Source organism: Hyperoodon ampullatus (genome assembly GCF_949752795.1).
Source record: "Hyperoodon ampullatus genome assembly, chromosome: 19".
Lineage (NCBI taxonomy): Eukaryota > Metazoa > Chordata > Mammalia > Artiodactyla > Ziphiidae > Hyperoodon > Hyperoodon ampullatus.
In genome coordinates, this window is record NC_136932.1 from 4,094,507 (window position 1) to 4,114,918 (window position 20,412).

Consider the following 20,412-nt stretch of genomic DNA (forward strand, 5'->3'; position numbering starts at 1 on the left):
GGCCTGTCTGGGCAGGGCTGGGACCGCCCCTCCTCCCCTTGCAGCTCCTTCCGCCTCTCTCTGTTGCGGCCTCTCCCGTTGCGGAGCACAGGCTCCGGACGGACGCGCAGGCTCAGCGGCCATGGCTCACGGGCCCAGCCGCTCCGCGGCACGTGGGATCTTCCCGGACCGGGGCACGAACCCGCGTCCCCTGCATCGGCAGGCGGACTCTCAACCACTGCGCCAACAGGGAAGCCCTGACCTGCATTCTTATCGGGGGCCTTTGGTGGGGCTCTGACGCTCACTTGCTCGCTCTGACGGCAGTGCTGCCTGGCTGCCGCCACTCCCCCACCCCAATGGAGCCCGAGGCCACCTCTGACCCCTCAGTTCTGGCACCCCTGGCAGGACAGTCCTGGAGGGACTGAGAAGGAGTTTGGGAAATCAAAACACCTGGGCTGGCCCTGTGGGCAACGTCTGTGAGCCACCCTCCCTTCTCCTGTGGAAGTGGGAATAGAATCCCTCTAGGGTGGTTGAGTGAAGTCAGGAATGGGAAAGTGACCGAGGAACCTGCAGCCTGGGGACTGCAGCCTGGGGCTGTGCTGTTCTGCCCGGTCCTGCCCCCCAGCGGGCAGCTGGGGAAGTTCAGGAGGTGAACCGGCTTTCAGGCCAGTCACCTCGGGGACTCACACGTTTATCACCACACAGTCTTGATGTTTGCTTCTGGAATGACGTCCAATGGCAACCTCCCGACCCCCACCCCATACATCACACCAGAAGCAGCCTTCACCTCCCATTAATCCTTGCGAGTCTGACTGCTCAGCATCTGAGCAGTGTAGGTTTGAAAAGAATCTCAGGCACCAAATAGTCCAGTTGCTCCCACCCGGTAGAGGGCATATTAGGGGCACCCATGGAGTTTTTCCAGATGTTCCAATTCACTCCCCAACATCCCACCCAATTATGTCCCTTGGGGGTGCAGTAGAGCAGCGCTTCTCAAACGTTACACCTGGGGGTCTTGTTAACATGCAGATTCCTATTCAGTAGGTTTGAGGTGGGGCCTGAGACTCTGCATTTTTAACAAGCTTCCAGATAACGCTGATGCTGGCAATCGGTGGACACTTTGAGAAGCAAAGTATTATATTGGGTTGTGCAATGGGAGTTGCGTCGTTGAAAACTAATCCCTCCTCATACCAACCACGGCTGAGAACCACTGATCTAGTCCAATGCCTTCATTTGCTACTGGAGGAACTGAGGCCCTGGCAGGTAAGGTGACCTGCCCGGAGAGCCCCGCGGAGCTGTGTCCTAGCAGGAGCAGGATGAGATGCCAGTCTGCACAGTTCCGGGTAGTGATCTCCTCTGCCTCCAGCCCAGCTTCTAGGTCAACCTTCTGTGCAAGTGGCAGTCCCCTTTCTGAAAGTGAAGTCCATCTCCCTGGAGACAGCACCCTCTTGGGAGTCATTCTTGTTTATCTAGAGGCAATCAGAAAATATCTCAGATTTCAGATGTCCCAACAGCCTTATCTGGCAGGTTTCCCCCCGGCCATCACCCAGCACACCTGCCCGCAGCCTGCCTCCTGGGGAAACCTCGACCTCAGGCTTCATTCCCATCCCAGGAGTGACCACAGGCTGGGATGCTGTGGCCAGGGCTCCGAGCAGCAGCCCTGATTGTTTGGCAGGGTGGATGTGGGAGAAGTATATAATCTGCAGTGTCTCCCCTCCCCCCTTTCCTGGAGGGCTCCGTAGAGCAAAAGGGTGTGAGATGCATTAGCTTAAATGCTGGTTATGGAGATGGTTTATAGAGGAAAATGACCTGGGAAGCAGAACATTTGGGCTCGGAGTCTACCTCCACATGGATATGTGCCCCCTTGGCCAGGCTTTCTCCTTTGCTGTTTCAGTTCCAAATCTTTGGACTAGAAATTTCCAAATTTCCTTTCAAAGCTAACCTCCAGTGAGTTTGAGCACTGTGGGGCAGAATTGGCCTTTTGGAGGTCGGATGGATTTTGTGCCTATGTGCCTTAAAAAAAATGCATTAAATTATTCCTACACCTCCTGACCTGTGACCACTCTTTTTTTTTTTTTTTTTTTTTTTAGCATCTGTATTGGAGTATAATTGCTTTACAATGTTGTGTTAGTTGCTGCTGTATAACAAGGTGAATCAGCTATATGTATACATATATCCCCATATCTCCTTTGCGTCTCCCTCCCACCCTCCCCATCCCACCCCTTTAGGTGGACACAAAGCACTGAGCTGATCTCCCTGTGCTATGCTGTGCTATGCGGCTGCTTCCCACTAGCTACCAATTTTACATTTGGTAGTGTATATATGTCCACGCCACTCTCTCACTTCGTCCCAGCTTACCCTTCAAGCCCTCCCCGTGTCCTCAAGTCCATTCTCTACGTCTGCGTCTTTATTCCTGTGTGACCACTCTTCTAGATCTTATTTCCGAGGGGTTGGGGAGTGGGAGGTGGGAGATGGGGAGGAGTAGGAGGGACAGGGCAGAGAGAGGATGCGGGGGAGGGGGCACCAGCCCGGCGTTGTACCTTTGTAATTCAAACCGGGTCACAAGTAGCTGAAGTTCTTCCGTCATCTCCGGATGCCCTAGCATTCCCCGTTCTCTAACAAATCAGCCAAGTTTTTCTTTCCTCCCCTTTCACGGGGGCTCCTTTCCACCCTCCAGCTCCCTCTCCCGACCGTGACCCCATTGGAGGAGCTAGTGCATTCGTCGCAGCCTTTATCTGGCCTGAAAGCTGCGCGCGGGGTACGGCAGGCAGCCAGCAGGACTCCGAAGGCCGCCTCGCTCCAAGAAGTGGTGCTGGCGCGCGCTCTGGTGGAAAACCAAGGAACTGCAAGTGCTCGATTCCGACTCCGCCCCCAGGCCCAAAGCCTTCCAGGTCATTTAGGAGCCTCCGCCCCTTGAGACCGACCTTACCCGAAGCGGAGGCAGTGGCGCTCAGGACTAGGCTGCGGGTCCTGGAGGGAGAGAGGGTGAGGAGCATACAGTATTGGGGAAGCGAGAAACTGGCAGACAGGAGAGTGGTGTGCGACTCTCGGAGAGGGGTGGGACAGCGAGGGAGACGCTCCCGCGACTGCCCTGAAGGGTCAGGACTTCTGGTGGAGCACGGCCCTCGGAGCATGCGGCCTGCGCCCGTCTGCTGACTCCCAAGCCTGGAGCCTGGAGAGAGAGTGGGCGTCTCCGTCGCGCACGCCGGGCATTGAGTGTGCGTGCGGTGCTGAGCGTCCAAAACCCGACGGCAGTGTCTTCCCTGAGTGTCTGCACGTGTTGGGAGAAGGGCTCCCTAGGACTGCGCCCCGCTCAGGATAATGGAGAGGTGGCACGAGAGGGACACACTCATCTCCACCTCTCCGCAGATGGCATCGTGGAGCCCTGACACCCCTTGTTTCTGCGACTGCTTTGTCTCGGTGCCCCCGGCCTCGGCCATCCCAGCTGTGATCTTTGCCAAGAACTCTGACCGGCCCCGGGAAGAGGTGCAGGAGGTGGTGTTTGTACCGGCAGGCACTCACGTCCCTGGGAGCCGGCTCCAGGTGGGTTAGGCCTTATAGGGTGCTGGGAGTTGTGGCAGAACTAAGCATTCTTCTAAGACCTTCCTCCTCTGCTCGCCCCACCCGGGAAGCTGCCAGATGTGGTGAAATGAGCATGAGCTTTGAGTCTACCGACCGGGACCTAACCTATTATTTAGGCTCTGTCGACCTCAGTTCCCTCACCTGTAAAATGGGAATAAGACCTTCCACGAAGGGCTGTGTAAGGTGATGGGCATAAGTGCCACCACTTTATAGGTACCTCCTCCTTTCTGAGTGGACTCTCCCTTTCTCCTCCCTTATCTCCAGTGCACCTACATTGAGGTGGAACAGGTGTCAAAGACCCATGCTGCAATCCTGAGCCGCCCTTCTTGGCTGTGGGGGGCTGAGATGGGCGCCAATGAGCATGGTGTCTGCATTGGCAACGAGGCGGTGTGGACCAAGGAGCCAGTTGGGACAGGGGAAGCCCTGCTGGGCATGGATTTACTCAGGTGTGGACCCTGCCTCCCTCATCCCCTCAATACACCAGAAATCTGGGGCTGAGTACTGACCCAGGCCATCCTCCCTGCCCTGCCCCCAAGCCTGGTTCCCAAGCGCCTCCCCCTTTCTGCCCACTTTGTCATCATCTCCAGGGAGGCTGCCCCTGCCCCGCCCCTCTCTTGGCCCCATCTCCACAGTCTGGTAAGGAGCTCCCAACTGTGGCCATCTCTGGGCTTCTGCTGGCCCAGAAATAGGACAGTGGTTTAAAATTTTTTTCAGTAGAAGTAACGTTTTTTTCAAATGAAATCTCAGGGAGAATTTTGATTTGTAAAATCACTAAACATGGAGCAGCTCTGATTGAAGAGGTTGGAGGGCTCAGGGCACTTCTTTCTCCAAGAATATGTTTCAGACCTTTTCATGAACCCCTTAGAGCACAGCTTGAAAACCACTGGCCTATATGTGCTTAATACAACCAATGTTGGCCGATTTTCTCTGTGACTTGGGCCTGTCACCAAACCTCTCTGGGCCTCTTCTGTCCACTGAAGTTCTGCCACCAGCCACTGATACCCCATCGCCCTCTGTCCCCTGGACTCTCTTTGTGCCAGGCTGGCTTTAGAACGGGGCAGCTCAGCCCAGGAGGCCTTGCACGTGATCACAGGCTTGCTGGAGCGCTACGGGCAGGGGGGCAGCTGCCGGGAGGACCCCACGCCATTCTGCTACCACAACACCTTCCTGCTGGCCGACCGGACTGAGGCATGGGTGCTGGAGACGGCGGGGAGGCTGTGGGCTGCGCAGAGGATCCAGGGTGAGGGGCCTGGCGCTGGGGCCTGCCTCCCAGAGGTGTTCCCCTTTTGGGGTGGGAACAGTGCTGGGGGCAGGGAAGGCCCGATCCAGGAGCAAATGTCTCGGGTGGTGGGGGCATGCAGGGAGATGGGAAATGAGTCCCCTCAGGAACTTATCCTCGCCCCTCACTTGGTTGAGTCCTCTTGTGCTCCACCCTGCCGCTTCCTCTGGGGAGCCTTCCTGGACTTCCTGGTGGCCAGGTTTCTCCCTTAAACGCAAGCAGGTTCCTCTTCTTGATGCTCACCACAGCTGCAAGCTCACCGTTATTTCTGTGATCGGTTTGTCTGTCTCCCCCTCCACGAGGGTTGTCTGTTCCCTTCACCACTGTGTTCTCAGCACCTAGCTGAAAGCCTGGCACAGGACAGGGGCTTAACGATAAACGAGCGGCTCCCTGTCTCCTCCGCAGAGGGGGCCCGCAACATCTCCAACCAGCTGAGCATCGGCACGGACATCTCAGCAGAACACCCTGAGCTCCGGCCCCACGCCCGGGCCCAGGGCTGGTGGGGTGGGCAGGGTGCCTTTGACTTTGCCCAGATCTTCTCCCTGACCCAGCAGCCTGTGCGCATGGAGGCTGCCAAGGCCCGCTTCCGGGCCGGGCGGGAGCTGCTGCAGCAACAGCAAGGTCAGTGAGTGGATGGGGTGGGGGCCGGCCTCCCTCCCCTCCCACAGCTTCACGGGGCTTAGTCTGAGGCCGGAGGGCCCCCTTCTGCCCTGGCAGGGGGCATCACGGCAGAGGCGATGATGGGCATCCTCAGGAGCAAGGAGAGTGGCATCTGTATGGACTCCGGAGGCTTCCGCACCACGGCCAGCATGGTGTCCGTGCTGCCCCAGGACCCCACACAGCCCTGCGTCCACTTCCTCACTGCCACGCCAGACCCGTCCCGGTGAGAGCATGGGGAAGGCGGCTGGGGAGAACGGGCCAGGCAGGGGAGACGGACGGGTGCGATGGCCTTCAATCCTTCCGTCCCTGTCCCATCAGGTCAGTGTTCAAACCTTTCATCTTCGGTGTGGGAGCGGCCCAGGTCCCCCAGGTGCTGTCCCCCACTTTTGGAGCACAGGACCCTGTTCGGAGCCTGCCTCGATTCCAGACTCGGGTGGATCGCCGGCACGCCCTGTACCGCGGACACCAGGTGGCCCTGGGGCTGATGGAGAGTGAGCAGGTAACCCCCAGGGAATCCCCCACCCCCATCCGGGACTCTGGAAACGTGAGGGGACCTGGGAGTGGAGGAAAGACGGCAGAGCTGGGGAGAGGAGTGTCTCCCTTCAAAGCCAGCTTCCAGGAGAACGTTGCGTGCTCTGGGCTTTCTCCTGCTTCTGTGAGGCGGCAGCCACGCCCCCCTTCCGGAGGGAAGCCGGTCCCAGGGACTAAGCGCTACCTTTCCCGGGCAGGATCGGGGGCAGCAGCTCCGGCAGAAGCAGCGGGACCTGGAGCAGGAAGGCCTGGAGGCTGTGCGGAGGCTGCTGGCCAGGGAGCGGGCCCCACTCCCCCAGGAGCTGGGCGGCCTCTTCCAGGCCTTTGTGGAGAAGGAGAGCCGGGCATATGCCTGAGCCCGGCTCCTCCCGGCTTGGCCTGGGGTGCAGCGGGCTGCAGTGGGCACAGGACCCCTGGGGTAGAGGGAGAGAGCAAACCCTTCACCGCCTCCGCCTTGTTCTGAGTGGCCAGGTCAGCCTTTTCCTTAATAAATGTGTTCTATTTCCTCATTCAGTGTCCAGGGCCAGTGGGCGTGGGAGAGCCGAGAGAGGGCAAAAGGGCAGCCCTGAGGTGGCTGCAGGGCCTCTGGGTGCCTTGCTGGGCGGTGCGTTCTTCTGACTTGGTGAAGGTCTTGGGGGGCCCTGTGGGGAGAGGAGGTGGCCCCCAGGCGCGTGGGTGTGTGTACACGGAGGAGCATGCATGCCTGGCACAGCAGGTGGCTGCTACGTGGGGAGGGTTAGAACCACGGCTTTTTGGTCCTTGACTTGGACCTCGGAAGGGCACTCCCTAGGGGGGGCGGTGAGATGTGTGCACCGCGAGATGGCCTGAGACGGGGTGCCAGTCCCTTGGGTAGTTCCTGCAAGACCCTATTCTTTAGAATCAGGCTCTGTATTCCTGCCACTGTTTCTGGGTGCTTTTACTGACAGCTTCCCCTGAGATTCTCCCAAGTGACACGGAAGACACATGCGAGGCCTGGAGATACTTTATTGGGGGCAGGCTCCTGCCACAGGCGAGGGCTCTGAGGGGGAGGGGAGACCCACTCCACTCCTCGTTCCTCCGTGTTCCTGGGGCTTTGCTGGTAGCGATGGGCTGCGCTTCACTTCTTGATTCTTTTGGTCACAGTTTTGGTCGTGCTGGGGGCCCCAGCCGGCGAGGCCTTGGCGGCTGCGGCCGCTCTGGCCCCCTTCCCTGCCTGAACAGTGCTTTGCTGGCTCCTGGAAGCCAGAAGGCATGGTTTCTTGGTGGCAGAGGAGGCTTGTGGCAAGGAGACGGGCTCCGGGGATGTCTCCTTCCCTTGCCTGGGAGTGACGGAAGGGCTGCTGTCCCCGGCCATGGGCGCCCCTGGCAGCAGTGGGAGGTCGGTGAGGGCGGGCCGCATCTCCACCCTCAGTAGGTGCTCCAGCAGGGCTGTCTGCTGCCTGTGCTCCCGGTGCCTGCTCATCTCCTGCTCCAGCTCCTTGAGGAAGCCTGTGAGGGGCCAGGACAGTGGGTGGTGGACGGAGCCCCGGGCTTAGCAGGAACAAACTCTCCCCTCCCGTCCCTAATGGGAGGAGCCTAAGATGGGGTGGGGAGGACGAGTCACCTGCATGCCCAGACCGGTCTGGCCCTGGGACCACCTCCCCAGACACCTCCGCTGTCTTAGCTTCTCCCAGATCCCACAGGGCAGGCAGGGGTGTGCTCTGGGGAGGCTGCAAGCCTTGGAAAGCAGGGTCACCTCGCTCTGAGCAGAACGGGCCTCTCAGCTCTGGGAACTCCTCGTCCTCATCGCTTGAGGCTTCATCCTCCTCGTCCGAGGTCCAGCGCTCTGCCACAGGCTGCCCGTCTAGGTCCAGGAGCAGTGGCAGGGCTTCTGTCACCAGCTTCCTGCAGGGCAGAAAGAACAGAGGCTACCACCCAGGAGGGCACGCCTGGGCGTGGAGCCTGGGAGGATGCACAGACACAAGCCACAGCAACCACACCAGGAGGGGAGGTGTTCTCGAGCTGGAACATAGGCCTGTGGTCAGGCCAACCAGCTGAGGGCAGGCCCCAAGTGGAGTTTTGGGGGGTGGGAAGGCCAAAGGGGGCCAACTCGAGCTGGAGTGAGGGTGGAGAAGGTGCCAGGGACGGTGCCCCCAGGTGTGCAGGCCGTCACCCCTCTCTTCCCACCTTCACTTCCTCCTCACCTGTAGCTATCCTGGTTGGTGCAGCTGTTCCCAGTCAGGTTGAGGATGAGAAGGCTCTCGGGGAATTCATCTGCACACAGCACAGAGAGGAATAATGAGGTTCTCACACCCACCTTCCTCTCTAAAGCCACTGCCTCTTGGCACAGCCCCCCAGAGCCCCGGAGGATGTGCCGATAATGCAAGCACGGGGAGGGAGAGCAGAGAGGAGGGAGGGCACCACCGGGACTTATTCCATGAGTCAGGGCAAGGGCGTTCCTACCCAGCTTCAGTGTTTCTATCAGGTTCTCAGAAAGGTCCAGAAACTGGAGGTGTGGGAGGTCGCGGAGGTTTTCCACCTGCCTGATTCGGTTTCCTGCCAGAGACAGGAAGCTGTAGGGGAAGGGAGGGGGAGAGACAGCTGAATCACAGAACAGCTGAAGCGGGGGACGGGGGCACCAGGCGTCCGGGGCCCCCTGGCTAGGCAGCCCGATGATGAGTGGGCACACACGGCCTTCTGGGGTGAGGGAAGCAGAGCTAGGCTTGCAGGGTCCTCGGCTGACCAGCAGCTGGGCTTGGGGAGATCTGAGCCAGTTCTCTGGGGTATTACCAGGTTCCTCCCCTTCACCCTCCCTCTTCTTCCCTCCCCCGACCCGGCCTGAGCCCTGGCACCACGTACCGTAGGGAGGGAATGCAGGCCAGGTTCTCAATTCGCTCGATCTTATTCTGCAGGAGGAAACCGAGTTGGGGAAACCAAACTGAGGTCAGCTGAATGGGGGGCCTTTTAAAGGGACAAGGACCCAAGACCATGTCTATTCTTGAGGCTGGAGATCTGGCACTTTGGGAATGATCACCCCACTTCTTGAACTGGTTGTCACTACCTTGGGATGATTTGCTTTCTCCAGGTGGATGGTTGAGGGCATAAACTTGGGGCTGGGCTAAACTTGATTTAAGTACCCTGATCACCCCACAACCAAAGAGTGACCTGGACATCAGAGAAGGAAACCAAGGGGAAACAGGGAAAGGGAAAGGGCTTTGGTGGTGGATTACACACATGGAGGGGACAGTGTACCTATACTACTTTGGTCTGTCAAGTTTCTGTGGGGGAAGGTTAAGGGATCTGGGTATATTCAACCTGAGGGAGGCTGGAGATCAACCAACCACCCACCCCCACTACCACCACCACCAAAAAGCCTTCAAGGTTCTGAAGGATGCTGAGGAATCTCGTGGTTCCTTCTTCCTTTTCTTCAAAACAGGAAATGGGCTTGAGCTATATAACATGAGAGATTTAGGGCAGACACCAAGAAGGACTTCTCGAACAAGAGAACTGTCTGACAGAAAAACAGTGACTCAAGAGCATGGTCAGCATCTCTTTTGGGTGGATTGGTCTTTCAACTCAAGATAATTCCTGACTGATCTGGAAACAGTTTCTATGAAGGTCTGCCTGTCTGAACACCAGTAAATGGGCAAGATGACCTGGTTGGCTCCTTTCAGAGTAGACAGGCATGGCCCACAGGGGATGGAGTCCTCTCCACAGGGAGGAGTAAGGGCAGGAGGCAGGAAGTTACCCCTTGCAGATAGAGGCTGTGAAGATTCTGGAGGCCCTCTAGGTTCCTGATAGTGGTAATTCCCTCCCGGTCCAGGCGGACAGTCTGCAGTTCAGCAAGCGTGTGGAACCTGGGCAAACGGTCAGCAGGGTTGGCTAACAGTGCCACTTCTGTGGTCTCTTAGGAGGAAGATGGAGGGGAGGGTGTTTCAAGGAGGGGGTGGATGGCTCAGTGACTGATCAGATGTCAGGGACACCTGCTTGACTCATGAGGCGGGGTCTAGATCGGGGAACCTGGGTTGACTTGGAGACCTGGGTATCTGTCAGTAGCACTGGGAGGGATAAGAGTGAGAGGTGAGTAAGGGTCCTTGGACTGGGAAACTGGGTGATGGCAGCTTTTGGTTCCTGCAGGGGCAGGGGAAGACTTCCTCCAGCCAGCTTGGGTAGGGGAGGCAGGGGCTGGGACAGAGAGGAGACAATCTCTGCAGGAAGATCCTTCCTCACCTCCCTTCTGAGTGGTCCACGGAGGGAAGATCACTTGTTCCACCCACCCGTTCATTAATCCCCAAACATTTACTAAGTGCCCATCAGAGACAAATGAGAGAGTCCCTGCCCATCACTACTAGGGAAGCTGGCCGAACGTCTATGACAAGTGGATGACAGAGGCATGTGCAAGGGACTAAGGAATTCCATGGATTATACACTGAATTCAGACTGGGGTGTTCAGGGAATGCTTCCTGGAGGAGGTGACATATGAGTAGGAGTTAGCGAGGAAGGTGAGAGGGGATGAGGAGAAGGCATTTCAAGCAGAAGGTATAGTATGTGCGAATCCAGACTTTCTTGAACTTTAATGTACCCATGAATCCCTTAGGGGGTCTTGTTAAAGTTCAGATTCTGATTCAGTAGGTGGGCCTGAGACTCTTCATTTCTAACAAGCTCCTAGGTGATGCAGATGCTTCCCACTTGTCCCAGCACCACTCTGAGTAGTAAGGTGCTAAGATGTGAGAATACGGGGTCTTAGAGAAATCACAGACTTATGGAGAGTGGCAAGAAATAAGGCTGAAAAGGCAGCAGAGGTCAACTCAGGCTAAGGTGTTTGGATTTTATTCTGGAGGTACCAGGGAGTCAGGTTCTATCAGATTTGTCATTTAAAAGGATCACTTTGGCAACAGTATAGGGTGCCTGGACTGGGGGTAGAGAGACTAACTAGGAGTTTGTTGAGAGGTGATGACTTATTTAAGACCCTGACTTAAAGCTATTGAGTGGGCATGGTGAAAAAGAAATAGAATGATTTTTAAGGAGGGAGAATAAGTTGGACATTGCCACTGACTGACTGTGTGGAGTTAAGAGAGGGACAAAGAAAGATAAGTTGACAAATCAGTAGAGCTCAGGAGACTGGTCATCCTGTGTGTTTCAATCTTCCAGCACCCCTTTCCCCTCCCATGCACTCACATCTTCTCTGACAGGTCGTCATCCTCAGGGAGGGCCAAGTTCCGCTTAGTGATAAGGGCTTCAGTAATGCACACACCGCCTTCCTCTGGACTCTGGGCAGGCTTAGCTGTGAAGAGTCCAATTGTTACATTTCCTTATTCTTGGAGGCCTGACTCTCCTGTTAGTCAGTTGTTCTACCCGACATCCCACCTCCCTACTCACCTCCAGGCATGATCTAAAAGCTGCTGGCTTGGGGAGGGATTGGAACGAAGAGGAGCGGAGCAGCTTGGACAGCCCCTGGGAATGGAGGAACCCAGGATGGTATGAGGAGAGAGAAGCTCAGAGAATTGGGGGACAAAGGAAAGGGGTTGATTCAGAGCAAATTGTTGGGGTGGCAGAGAAGACGAAAGTAAATCGAAGTGGAGGGTCTGGAGTTTGAGGGGTGTATAGGGGCTTTACTGGCCGCCTACAGGGGGCTTGTAGGTAGATGGTGGCGCGTGCGGATGGAAAGAGCGGTTGGAGGAGTCTAGCGTCGTTGCTAGGAGACTGGACGCCAGATGGGTCATCCGGGAGGGCGGGCTCGCCGGTGCGGGCTCGGCGCATTCATGTTGCTGCTCCAGCCGGCGGCTCCGCCCTCCGCTTCCGGCCCTGGGACTACCCACAATCCTTAGCTCCTTCCGTTTCGCTAGGCTCCCGGCCGTTCTTCCGGTGGTGATGGCTGCGGCCGTGGCTGGGACGCTGCGAGGGGGTCTCCTGCCCCAGGCGGGTAAGGAGCGGCCCACGTCTTCTCGGCGCGTTCCGACCGATGCTCTCTACTCGTCTCCCTCCTCTACTACTAATCCCCTCCCGAAATCTCTGATCCCAGACACCTCCTGATGACCCCTGACCCCAGCTAGATCGCCGGCCTCCTTCCCCCATCTAATTTCCTGTGGGTCCAGACTCTAGTAATAACGACAACACAGCAAAAACGTCAGCGACAACCACAGTATTTATTCTCGACGCCCCGGTCCCCCTGCCTTGTTTGGGGTTTCTCTAGCCCACCACCCAGCTCTTTCTGCCTCCAGAGATTCCTTAAGGTCTCAGCCTAAATATCATCTCAGGCCTTCCCTCCGCAAAGGTTTCCCCTGTTAAATCTGTATCTCTCACCCTGTTTATTGACCCCTTCGCCTTATCACAATCTAATTTAGCATTTCTTTATTTGTTGTTTTCTCTATTAGACTATAAACTCCGTAGTGGCAGAGCCCATGTTCATTCAGCATAGCCAGCATGTGGCATGGTGCCTGACATTAATAGGCATGCTATAGATATTCGTTTAATGAATGATTTTGAGTACGTAATATAGGTCAGGCACAGTGATAAGTACTTTACATGTATTATTTCATTTAAACCTTAAAGCGTCCTTTGAAGAAGGCATTATCTTCCCCTCTTTACAGATGAAGAAACTCAAGTTTAGACCAGTTGAGTGACTGGTCAAGGTCACAGCTAGTAAGTGGCAGAAGAGAGATTAAAATCTGGTTCCATGTGTGTCAATTATATCTCAATAAAACTGCAAAAATTTTTGAAAAATCTTGTTCCATCTGATGTAACTTAACAGTTAGGTTTTGTGGCCACTGGCAAGAAAACCTCTCACTTAAGCACACCTCCATGCTCTCTGTTAGAGCCACCTTCTGGCTGCATCTTTCTCTGAGATCCCATTCCGGCCTTGGGAAGGGCTGAAAGTGGGAAGCTCTAGCTTGGGTCCTTTTGTTGAGCATGAAGCGGTTACCTTGGCTTAGGGCTTTCGAGTGGCTCCCTTGTCTTCTGAGGGGTGCTCTCCAGCGATGCTTGTAAACAAAAAGCATAGAGAGGAGGGAGACTTGTTTGGGGGAGCTGTGAGGACAGTATAACTTTTCTTCTTGCTTCAAATCATGGGGGAAGGAACAATGCGTAGACAGTGGTTCTCAAACTTTAGCCAGCATCAGCATCACTTGGAGGGCTTGTTAACACTGTTTTCTGGGCTCCGCTCCAGAGCTACTGACTCAGTAGATCTAGGACAGGGCCCGAGAACTTGATTTTCTAACAAGTTCCTGGGTGATGCTGATGTTGGGTTGGGGAGGGGTGCTGGTGGTGCACACTTTGAGAACCACTGGCTTACAGCAGGGGTTGGCAAACTGTGGCAGGGCTGGTCACCATCTTTCCTACGTAGTTGTATTGGAACAGCTACATCTGTTTGTTTACATATTGTCTGTGGCTACTTCCATCATACAGTGGCAGAGTTGAGTAGTAGCGATAGGCCATATGGCTCTCAAACTTAAAATTTTTGTTCGGTCATTTAAGAAAATGTTTGCCCAGCTCTCTCCTCCTTTTTAAAATGTATTCAAAATACTTTCTCCTTTGTTCTCATTTTTTTCTTATCTCTGTGCATAAAGAGCTGGAGAAATGGGCACCTCCAAGGATCAAGCGCCTGACCTTAGTCACCAATTAAAGAGAAGAGAAGGTTCGGGGATTCAGGCTTTCTAGCAGAGTTCCTTGTCCCACTCAGCGCTGAGGCTAGCTCTGTGAACTCTGGTTGTCTGTGCCTAGGGGGTGGGTTTTGTCCATCTGGTGCAGACAAAGAGGCTGCTTCTCACCATATGGCTGTTTCTTCTCCCAGGCCAGCTGCCCACCCGCCAGCTTGTCCGCTATGGCTCCAAGGCTGTTACCCGTCACCGTCGTGTGATGCACTTTGAACGGCAGAAGCTGATGGCTGTGACTCAGTATATCCCCCCCAAACCTGCTGTCAACCCCAGATGCCTCCCGTCCCCTCCCAGGCCCCCCCAGGAGGTAAGAAACAGGCTGGGCATGTCGCCTGGTGGTGGGATGGTGGATTAAAGTGATCTTGTCTCTGTGGCCATAATGAAGTAGCACTCGAGGACATGGTCATCCACATCATTTCTTCCCCACTTTGACCCTGTAGTCCAGATACTTTCAGATGAAATCTGCACTTGATTCTGCGTCGGCCTTTTGGGCTCCGTGGTTGGACAGGGCCCCTGGATTTCCTTCATTCCTGTCTCCAAAAATGTGTGTGTGAAAGCTCTCCACACAGGCGGAGGTAGGAGAGAGCATCACTCCCGTCTTGAAGCTTCCATGTTTTCTTAGAGGAACAATACGAGGTTTTTTGTCCTTGAAAAAGGACAGAAAGACCAGTGGAGAATTGGTAACTTCATGGTGGTTCTCAGCTCCACAAGTTCTCAACTTTGAGAAACACTTTCTTGAGAAAATGAAGTCTTGTTCTGTGAAAATACCTCAATTTTGAATTAACATTGAAAAAGTAATCTTATAATTGGTAAAATAATTCAGCATGAGTACAGTGTCAGGGATAATTAAATGATTTTGACAGTATTATTATCAAAATAATGTTCGCTGGGTCAGACTGCTGTCCAGTTCAAGGGGACTGAGCGTTCTCAGGTTCTAAAAACACTGCTGTAGGGAATTTCCTGGCAGTCCAGTGGTTAAGACTCCATGCTTTCACTGCCGAAGGCCCGGGTTCAATCCCTGGTTGGGAAACTAAGATCCCACAAGCCACACGATGCAGCCAAAAAGTATAATAACAAAAACTTTAAAATATATATTTATTTACTTATTTAGGCTGCACCTTGTCTTTGTTGCAGCACATGGGACCTTCCTTGCAGCCTGTGGGCTTCTTTAGTTGCGGCATGTGGACCTCTTAGTTGCAGCATGCATGCAGGATCTGGTTCCCTGACCAGGGATCAAACCCAGGCCCCCTGCATTGGGAGCGCAGAGTCTTACCCACTGGACCACCAGGGATGTCCCAATAATAGAATTTTTAAAAATTAAAAGAATAAAAACACTGTTGTAAGCCTGTGGTTATCAAATGGAAATGAAAGGATGGAGTGGGAGATAGAACATGTCTCAGAGTCAGGGGCCCAACTCTCCTGCCTGTACCCTGATCTTCGTTAGGGCATCACTGGAAGCTCCAGCGCCTGTCCCTGAGGGAGTAAGGGGTGTAAGGAGTCGGGGCATTTTACGTCCCCTTGGTCCCCCCTTTCTGACTGCAGGAGACAGGCCTCATCCGGCTCCTCCATCAGGAGATAGCAGCAGTTTTCCGAGACAACCGAATGATAGCTGTCTGCCAGAATGTGGCTCTGAGCGCGGAGGACAAGCTTCTCCTGTGGCACCGGCTGCGGAAGCACAAGATCCTGATGAAGGTCTTCCCCAACCAGGTAGAGACCGGCCCCCTGGCGTGGGGTGCCGTATTCCCCTCCCTCACCCCCATCTCAGACCCCAGCATCTCTCCCAAGATACGGCACTCCCGACTCCTCCCTGCCACGGCAGCCCTCTAGTCCGGGGCCTAATCTGTGATGAGGGTTTGAGCAGACCCTCGGCTTGAGCCCTCAGCCTGGTGTGGCCTGTGACCAAGGTGGGTGACTCTTTCTCCTACTCGACCCCAGTAAGCCCTTCTTTCTTGCTGTTCCAGATCCTGAGGTCCTTCCTGGAAGATTCCAAGTACCCAAGTTTGCTGCCTCTTTTTGTGGGACACAACCTGCTGCTGGTCAGTGAAGAGCCCAAGGTCAAGGAGATGGTGCGAATCTTGAAGAGTGTGCCTTTCCTGCCGCTGTTGGGTGAGCAAGCCCCCCTGCCAGTTGGGGGTGAGGGTGAAGGGCAGTGGGTGCTAGAGCAGCCTGGTGCCCTCTTCAAGGCTTGTGTGGGTAAAACTGTGGACATGCTTGGAGGGGACCCCCTCTCACGATGGAGCCTGCGTCAGTAGCACCATTTGATGAGGGCTGCTTGTGTGTGTCACTCCGCGGAGGGGAAGTTCAGACACCTTGAGTCTAGTAAGGGGGTAGTGGGTGTTGAAACCCACAAAGACAAAGATACTTAAGACAAACAGCCCAAGTGAAGGGTGCGGAGGGGAAGTTCAGACACCTTGAGTCTAGTAAGGGGGTAGTGGGTGTTGAAACCCACAAAGACAAAGATACTTAAGACAAACAGCCCAAGTGAAGGGTGCTGAGGGACAGTGAGCAATGTTTCCTAGACTCCCTGATGCTGAGAATCCCTGGAGGTGCTTCTTTCAGAGAATCCTGATTTCACAGGTCTGTGTTGGGGGGCAGGAATCCGTGTTTATAATACAGGCTCTCCCCCCCACCCCCGCCCCAAACACACACTCCATGGTTCTTCAAGGAAGTTTAGGAAACAGTGATGTAGTGGGGCTTGGACCAGGTAGATGTATTATGTAAGGGTTTTCTAGGGAAGAGTTAGGAAGGAAGGGAGAGGGTTGATCTGAAACTGGGAGTGGGGCGGGGCACAAGTGGGAACCAGATTTGGGGGAAGGCTGGGAGGTAGAAAAGGGCAATGGAGAGCAAATTCCTAGGGTTGGACCATTGTTTTTGGAGAAGAAAAGCATTTGTGGGAGCCTCGCTGATCCTGTGTTCTTCCAGGTGGCTGCATTGATGACACCATCCTCAGCAGGCAGGGCTTCATCAACTACTCCAAGCTCCCCAGCCTGGCCCTGGTGCAGGGGGAGCTGGTAGGAGGACTTACCCTCCTCACGGCCCAGACCCACTCCCTGCTTCAGCACCAGCCCCTCCGGCTGACTGCCCTGCTGGATCAGTACGTCAGACAGCAACACGAGGAGGACCCTGTCGTGCCAGCCAGTGGGCAGCCGGATCCTCCCGACCCTGTTCCGGACTCGTAGCCAGCCTGCCCATAAATACACTCTGCCCTGTTGGCTGTCGGAGATATGCGGAACTTGGGGTGGGGAGTGGCGTTTGTTACCTGGCTTTCACTGACAAAGATCTCTTCCAGTACATGGCAACCCAGAGATGCAGAGGGATCCCATTTCAGAACGGAGGCGGCTCGTAATCACTGTCTTTGTCCCTAGTTTTCCCAACTTGGGACCTGATAGCAGCGGTCTCTTTCCGCTCTCCAGGTCCAAGGCAGAGAAGCCTTTGGTTTCTCTGTTCACTGTCCCTTGCTGCACGCACCTCCCAGCCTATCCCCTCGTGGCTCCAATGTGCCAGAATAGCTCAACTGAGTAATTAATTGTGCTGAGAGTGGCATCTGTTGAGAGCCTTCTATGCCAGGCTCCCTTTACACGTGCTAGATCCTGTATTTCTCACATGTTATCCCCATTTCACAGAGAGGACGACTAAGGGGAGGAGAAGTTGAATAGCCCGCCCGAGGCCATGCTGTTGGTAAGAGGCAGCACAGGGACTGAACCAGGCTCTTCCTGCTCTGAAGATGCTGCCCTGGTTTTCTACACTAGAGCTTTTTCATTAGGGTCCCAAGTGTGCTTGGGTGTTAATTCTGCGCCCTCGGGGTGTGCCACGTCGTGGAAAAGTTTGGAGCACTGCTTTATGATAAAGTGAAATGCATTTTACTTACTGTGTTTTGCTGTTGACAAGCTTATCCTCCCTGTAGACTTATTCCCAAGGTCATCTCCGACTCACTTCTCTTCCTAGGAAATCCTTCCTCTTCCCCTGTCCAAGCCTGTTACCTCCCTGTACCTGCTCCCACAAACGGCATTGCTTAAATGCTTGTCCTTTTGAAGGCAGCTGCCCACTTTGTCCAGTATCTGACACATCTCAGGTGGTTCAAGACAAAAGAGCTGGGACTTCCCTGGTGGCGCAGTAGTTAAGAATCCACCTGCCAATGCAGGGGACACGGGTTTGAGCCCTGGTCCGGGAAGATCCCACATGCCACGGAGCAACTAAGCCCGTGCACCACAGCTACTGAGCGTGCACTGTAGAGCCCACGCCACAACTACTGAGCCCACGTGCTGCAACTACTGAAGCCCGCGCACCTAGAGCCCGTGCTCTGCAACAGAAGAAGCCACCACAATGAGAAGGCTGTGCACCGCAACGAAGAGTAGCCCCCGCTCGCCGAAACTAGAGAAAGCCCGCGTGCAGCAACGAAGATCCAGCGCAGCCAAAAATAAAATAAATTTATTTAAAAAAAAAAAAAAAGGAGCTGAGGGAAAGCCAGGATTCTGTTTTAATAAGGCGGTCAGGGGGCTCTTGAGTAGGAGGCCTCATCCAAGTCTCAGGGAACTGGAGGTTTTTAATGGAGAGGCGGTGTATGACTAGAAGCCTACCCTTGTCCTTGATTGGAGCGCATTCCGGGTGGACACGGGTGATGTGGGGAGTTGGTTGTTGATCATTGCTCTGGGAGCAGTGCCACAGCTTCCTTAGTCCTGGGCAGACACTGCTCTGGCAATGATGATCTGCAGCAGCTTTTCCTTCCCCGGTTCAGGACCAACTTTCCACAGTGCCCAGCTCTGTGCCATTCGCCCAGGGATGCTCAATCAATAGGAATTGAATTAAAAGGCCCTTGAGGCTCCTGGATGCCAGAGCTGGTCTGGCTAGTGCTGCCCAGTGCTCTCCCTGACTCCCGGGACCCTGCCAGGTGCTAACAACGCCCTCCTGGGGTGGCAGGGACCGCTGAGGTTCTGAATGGAACAGAGCAGGCGTCTCCTGAGAGGTGTGTAAGCCAAGGCCCATGGGACAGCTGGTTGCGGAAGTGGCCTATGTCACATTGGGAATCAAAGTTAAGAACCTCGAATTGCATCCTTCGCCTGCTGGCGTTGCCTGAGGCCACAGCATTAAACCCACTTCTTTCCGGAATGCGGCTGCACTGCACTTAAAGCTGTCAGTCCAGTTCATATTCATTTGAACGAATTCTAGACCTTTCTCGAGAGGTAATTTTTAATTAGAATTGAGCAGCTGCACCCAGTACTCCAGCAGAAGGGCAAAGGTATTCAGAAAGGGAGGCCAAGGGTACCAGAGCTGGCTGCAGCTAGCCTTTTAACAGCCAGGTGGTTACTGGCCCAGACCTGCCCCCCATCCAGAGACTTGGTAGGCTGGGGGGTGGGGGGTGTCTTACCACATAGGTGCTTCTGGCCCCCATGGGTCCTGACCTGGTGGGACATCACCCCCAATGACAGCCTCACTGTGGTTCTCTCGAACGTTGCCCTGCTGACTGCCTTTGGCACTGTCAGTTGTGGTCCCATAGGGGCATCCCTCCCTCCCTGTCAACCTGAAAGCTTTGCTGGCCCCCAATTCCACAATCTATTTTCAGACGTAAGACGAGAGGCAGGGGTTAATAAGGAAATGGCCTTGGGTACTAACTGGGGTCGAGGCCATGCTAGTGTGAGCAAATTCTTCAGCAGCACTAGCTTGGGGCCAGCAGCTCCCTAGTCCTCTGTGGTCTGTCTGGAGCTGTGCCCACTGGGGACTGCTCCCACTCCCAAGCTTTCTGGGCGCTGGGGAGTCGGCTCAGCCCTGAGTCCTCCGGGGAGCAGGGGGCAGAGCTGAGCGGCTGCCCGGAGTTTGGCTGGAGGAGGGGCCGCGGGAGGGGGAGGTGAGGAGATCCGGCTGGAGGGGAGGCTCCGACGTCTCCTTCCTTCCTGGTTCCTGCTGCAGCTGCCGCCACTGCTCAGGTCCATGAGCCGGGAGCTGGCGGCTCGGAGACGGTGACTCAGAGGCGGAGCGGTGCGCGGGCCAAGGAGCACTGGCGTCCATGGACCCTGGGGTAAGGGGGCCGCGCTGGCAGCAGCTGACATTCCCCAAGAAGGGGACATTCACCTGAAGCTGGTGGGTCTGCTCTTCCAGAGATGAGGGCGGGAATGGAGGTGGAAAGGGGGCGCCCACCTGGCTCCCCTCGACCTGCACCCTCTCCTAACAGAGCCTCCCCTCCGCCCGCAAGCAGTGAGGGGCCAGGATCCCACGGGGCCAGGAGAAGGGCACAGAGACACCCAGAACACTGGCAGAGTTTGTTAACTTTCAGGGGCTGAATGTAGGAGTTTCCCCCCAGGTCAGCCTCCGGTAGCCTGGGCCCCTCTGCCCTGACCTCCGGGCCACCCGCACCCCACCACGTCCCTGTCCCCTCCTGGCCTCAGCTCCACCGGAAGATCTGGGCTGCTTCCCCAGCCTCAGGCCAACCTTGCCCCTCCAGTCCCCTCCCCCGTCTCACACACACAGAGCCTCATGCATTATTGATCTCCCCGTGGAGCCAGGATGGCCAGGGCTGGTGCCAAGGGCGCCTGTGGGCAGTGCTGCCGGACCTGTGCGGTCCTCGGCATGTGTCTCCAATGGCCCGTCCCCTGCTCTCTCCAGGTGGATGGCACTTCTCAGGAGCCCCAGGGACGGGGATGAAAGATAGGAGGCTTGGGGCACGGGGGGACAGAGAGTCCGAGGTGGGCATCCTAAGGGGGCTATTGATGGGAGGCACAGGGGAAAATGCGGGCCGTCTCAGGCCTCAGTTTCCTCAGGCAGAAAAATGGGAGCCCAGGA

The 20,412-nt window shown here is 55.6% G+C and overlaps 3 protein-coding genes across 4 annotated transcripts; 2 read left to right on the forward strand and 1 right to left on the reverse strand.

Moving 5' to 3' along the window:
- Positions 1 to 3,330: 3,330 nt before the first annotated feature.
- On the forward strand, positions 3,331 to 6,537 carry SCRN2 (secernin 2). The gene is made up of 7 exons (XM_079725708.1): positions 3,331 to 3,519; positions 3,823 to 4,004; positions 4,599 to 4,798; positions 5,243 to 5,458; positions 5,555 to 5,720; positions 5,816 to 5,996; positions 6,226 to 6,537. The coding sequence occupies exons 1-7, from the start codon at positions 3,346 to 3,348 to the stop codon at positions 6,382 to 6,384; spliced, it is 1,278 nt and encodes a 425-aa protein (XP_079581834.1). The 5' UTR covers positions 3,331 to 3,345; the 3' UTR covers positions 6,385 to 6,537.
- A 587-nt stretch (positions 6,538 to 7,124) lies between these two features.
- On the reverse strand, positions 7,125 to 11,375 carry LRRC46 (leucine rich repeat containing 46; the record flags this gene model as incomplete). Its single annotated transcript, XM_079724910.1, has 8 exons — positions 7,125 to 7,495; positions 7,743 to 7,891; positions 8,191 to 8,260; positions 8,450 to 8,559; positions 8,846 to 8,892; positions 9,735 to 9,843; positions 11,165 to 11,270; positions 11,366 to 11,375. 8 exons carry the CDS (start codon positions 11,373 to 11,375, stop codon positions 7,125 to 7,127), a joined length of 972 nt encoding a protein of 323 aa, XP_079581036.1.
- A 482-nt stretch (positions 11,376 to 11,857) lies between these two features.
- MRPL10 (mitochondrial ribosomal protein L10) lies at positions 11,858 to 17,495 on the forward strand (the record flags this gene model as incomplete). 2 transcript variants are annotated; one of them, XM_079725973.1, is made up of 5 exons in its annotated part: positions 11,858 to 11,909; positions 13,776 to 13,945; positions 15,181 to 15,345; positions 15,600 to 15,744; positions 16,561 to 17,495. In XM_079725973.1, the coding sequence occupies 5 exons, from the start codon at positions 11,858 to 11,860 to the stop codon at positions 16,815 to 16,817; spliced, it is 789 nt and encodes a 262-aa protein (XP_079582099.1). In that variant the 3' UTR covers positions 16,818 to 17,495. The 2 variants fall into 2 exon arrangements, with proteins under 2 accessions (XP_079582099.1, XP_079582100.1); XM_079725974.1 differs by having other exon boundaries at positions 15,600 to 15,704; positions 16,561 to 16,786.
- Between the last annotated feature and the right edge of the window lie 2,917 nt (positions 17,496 to 20,412).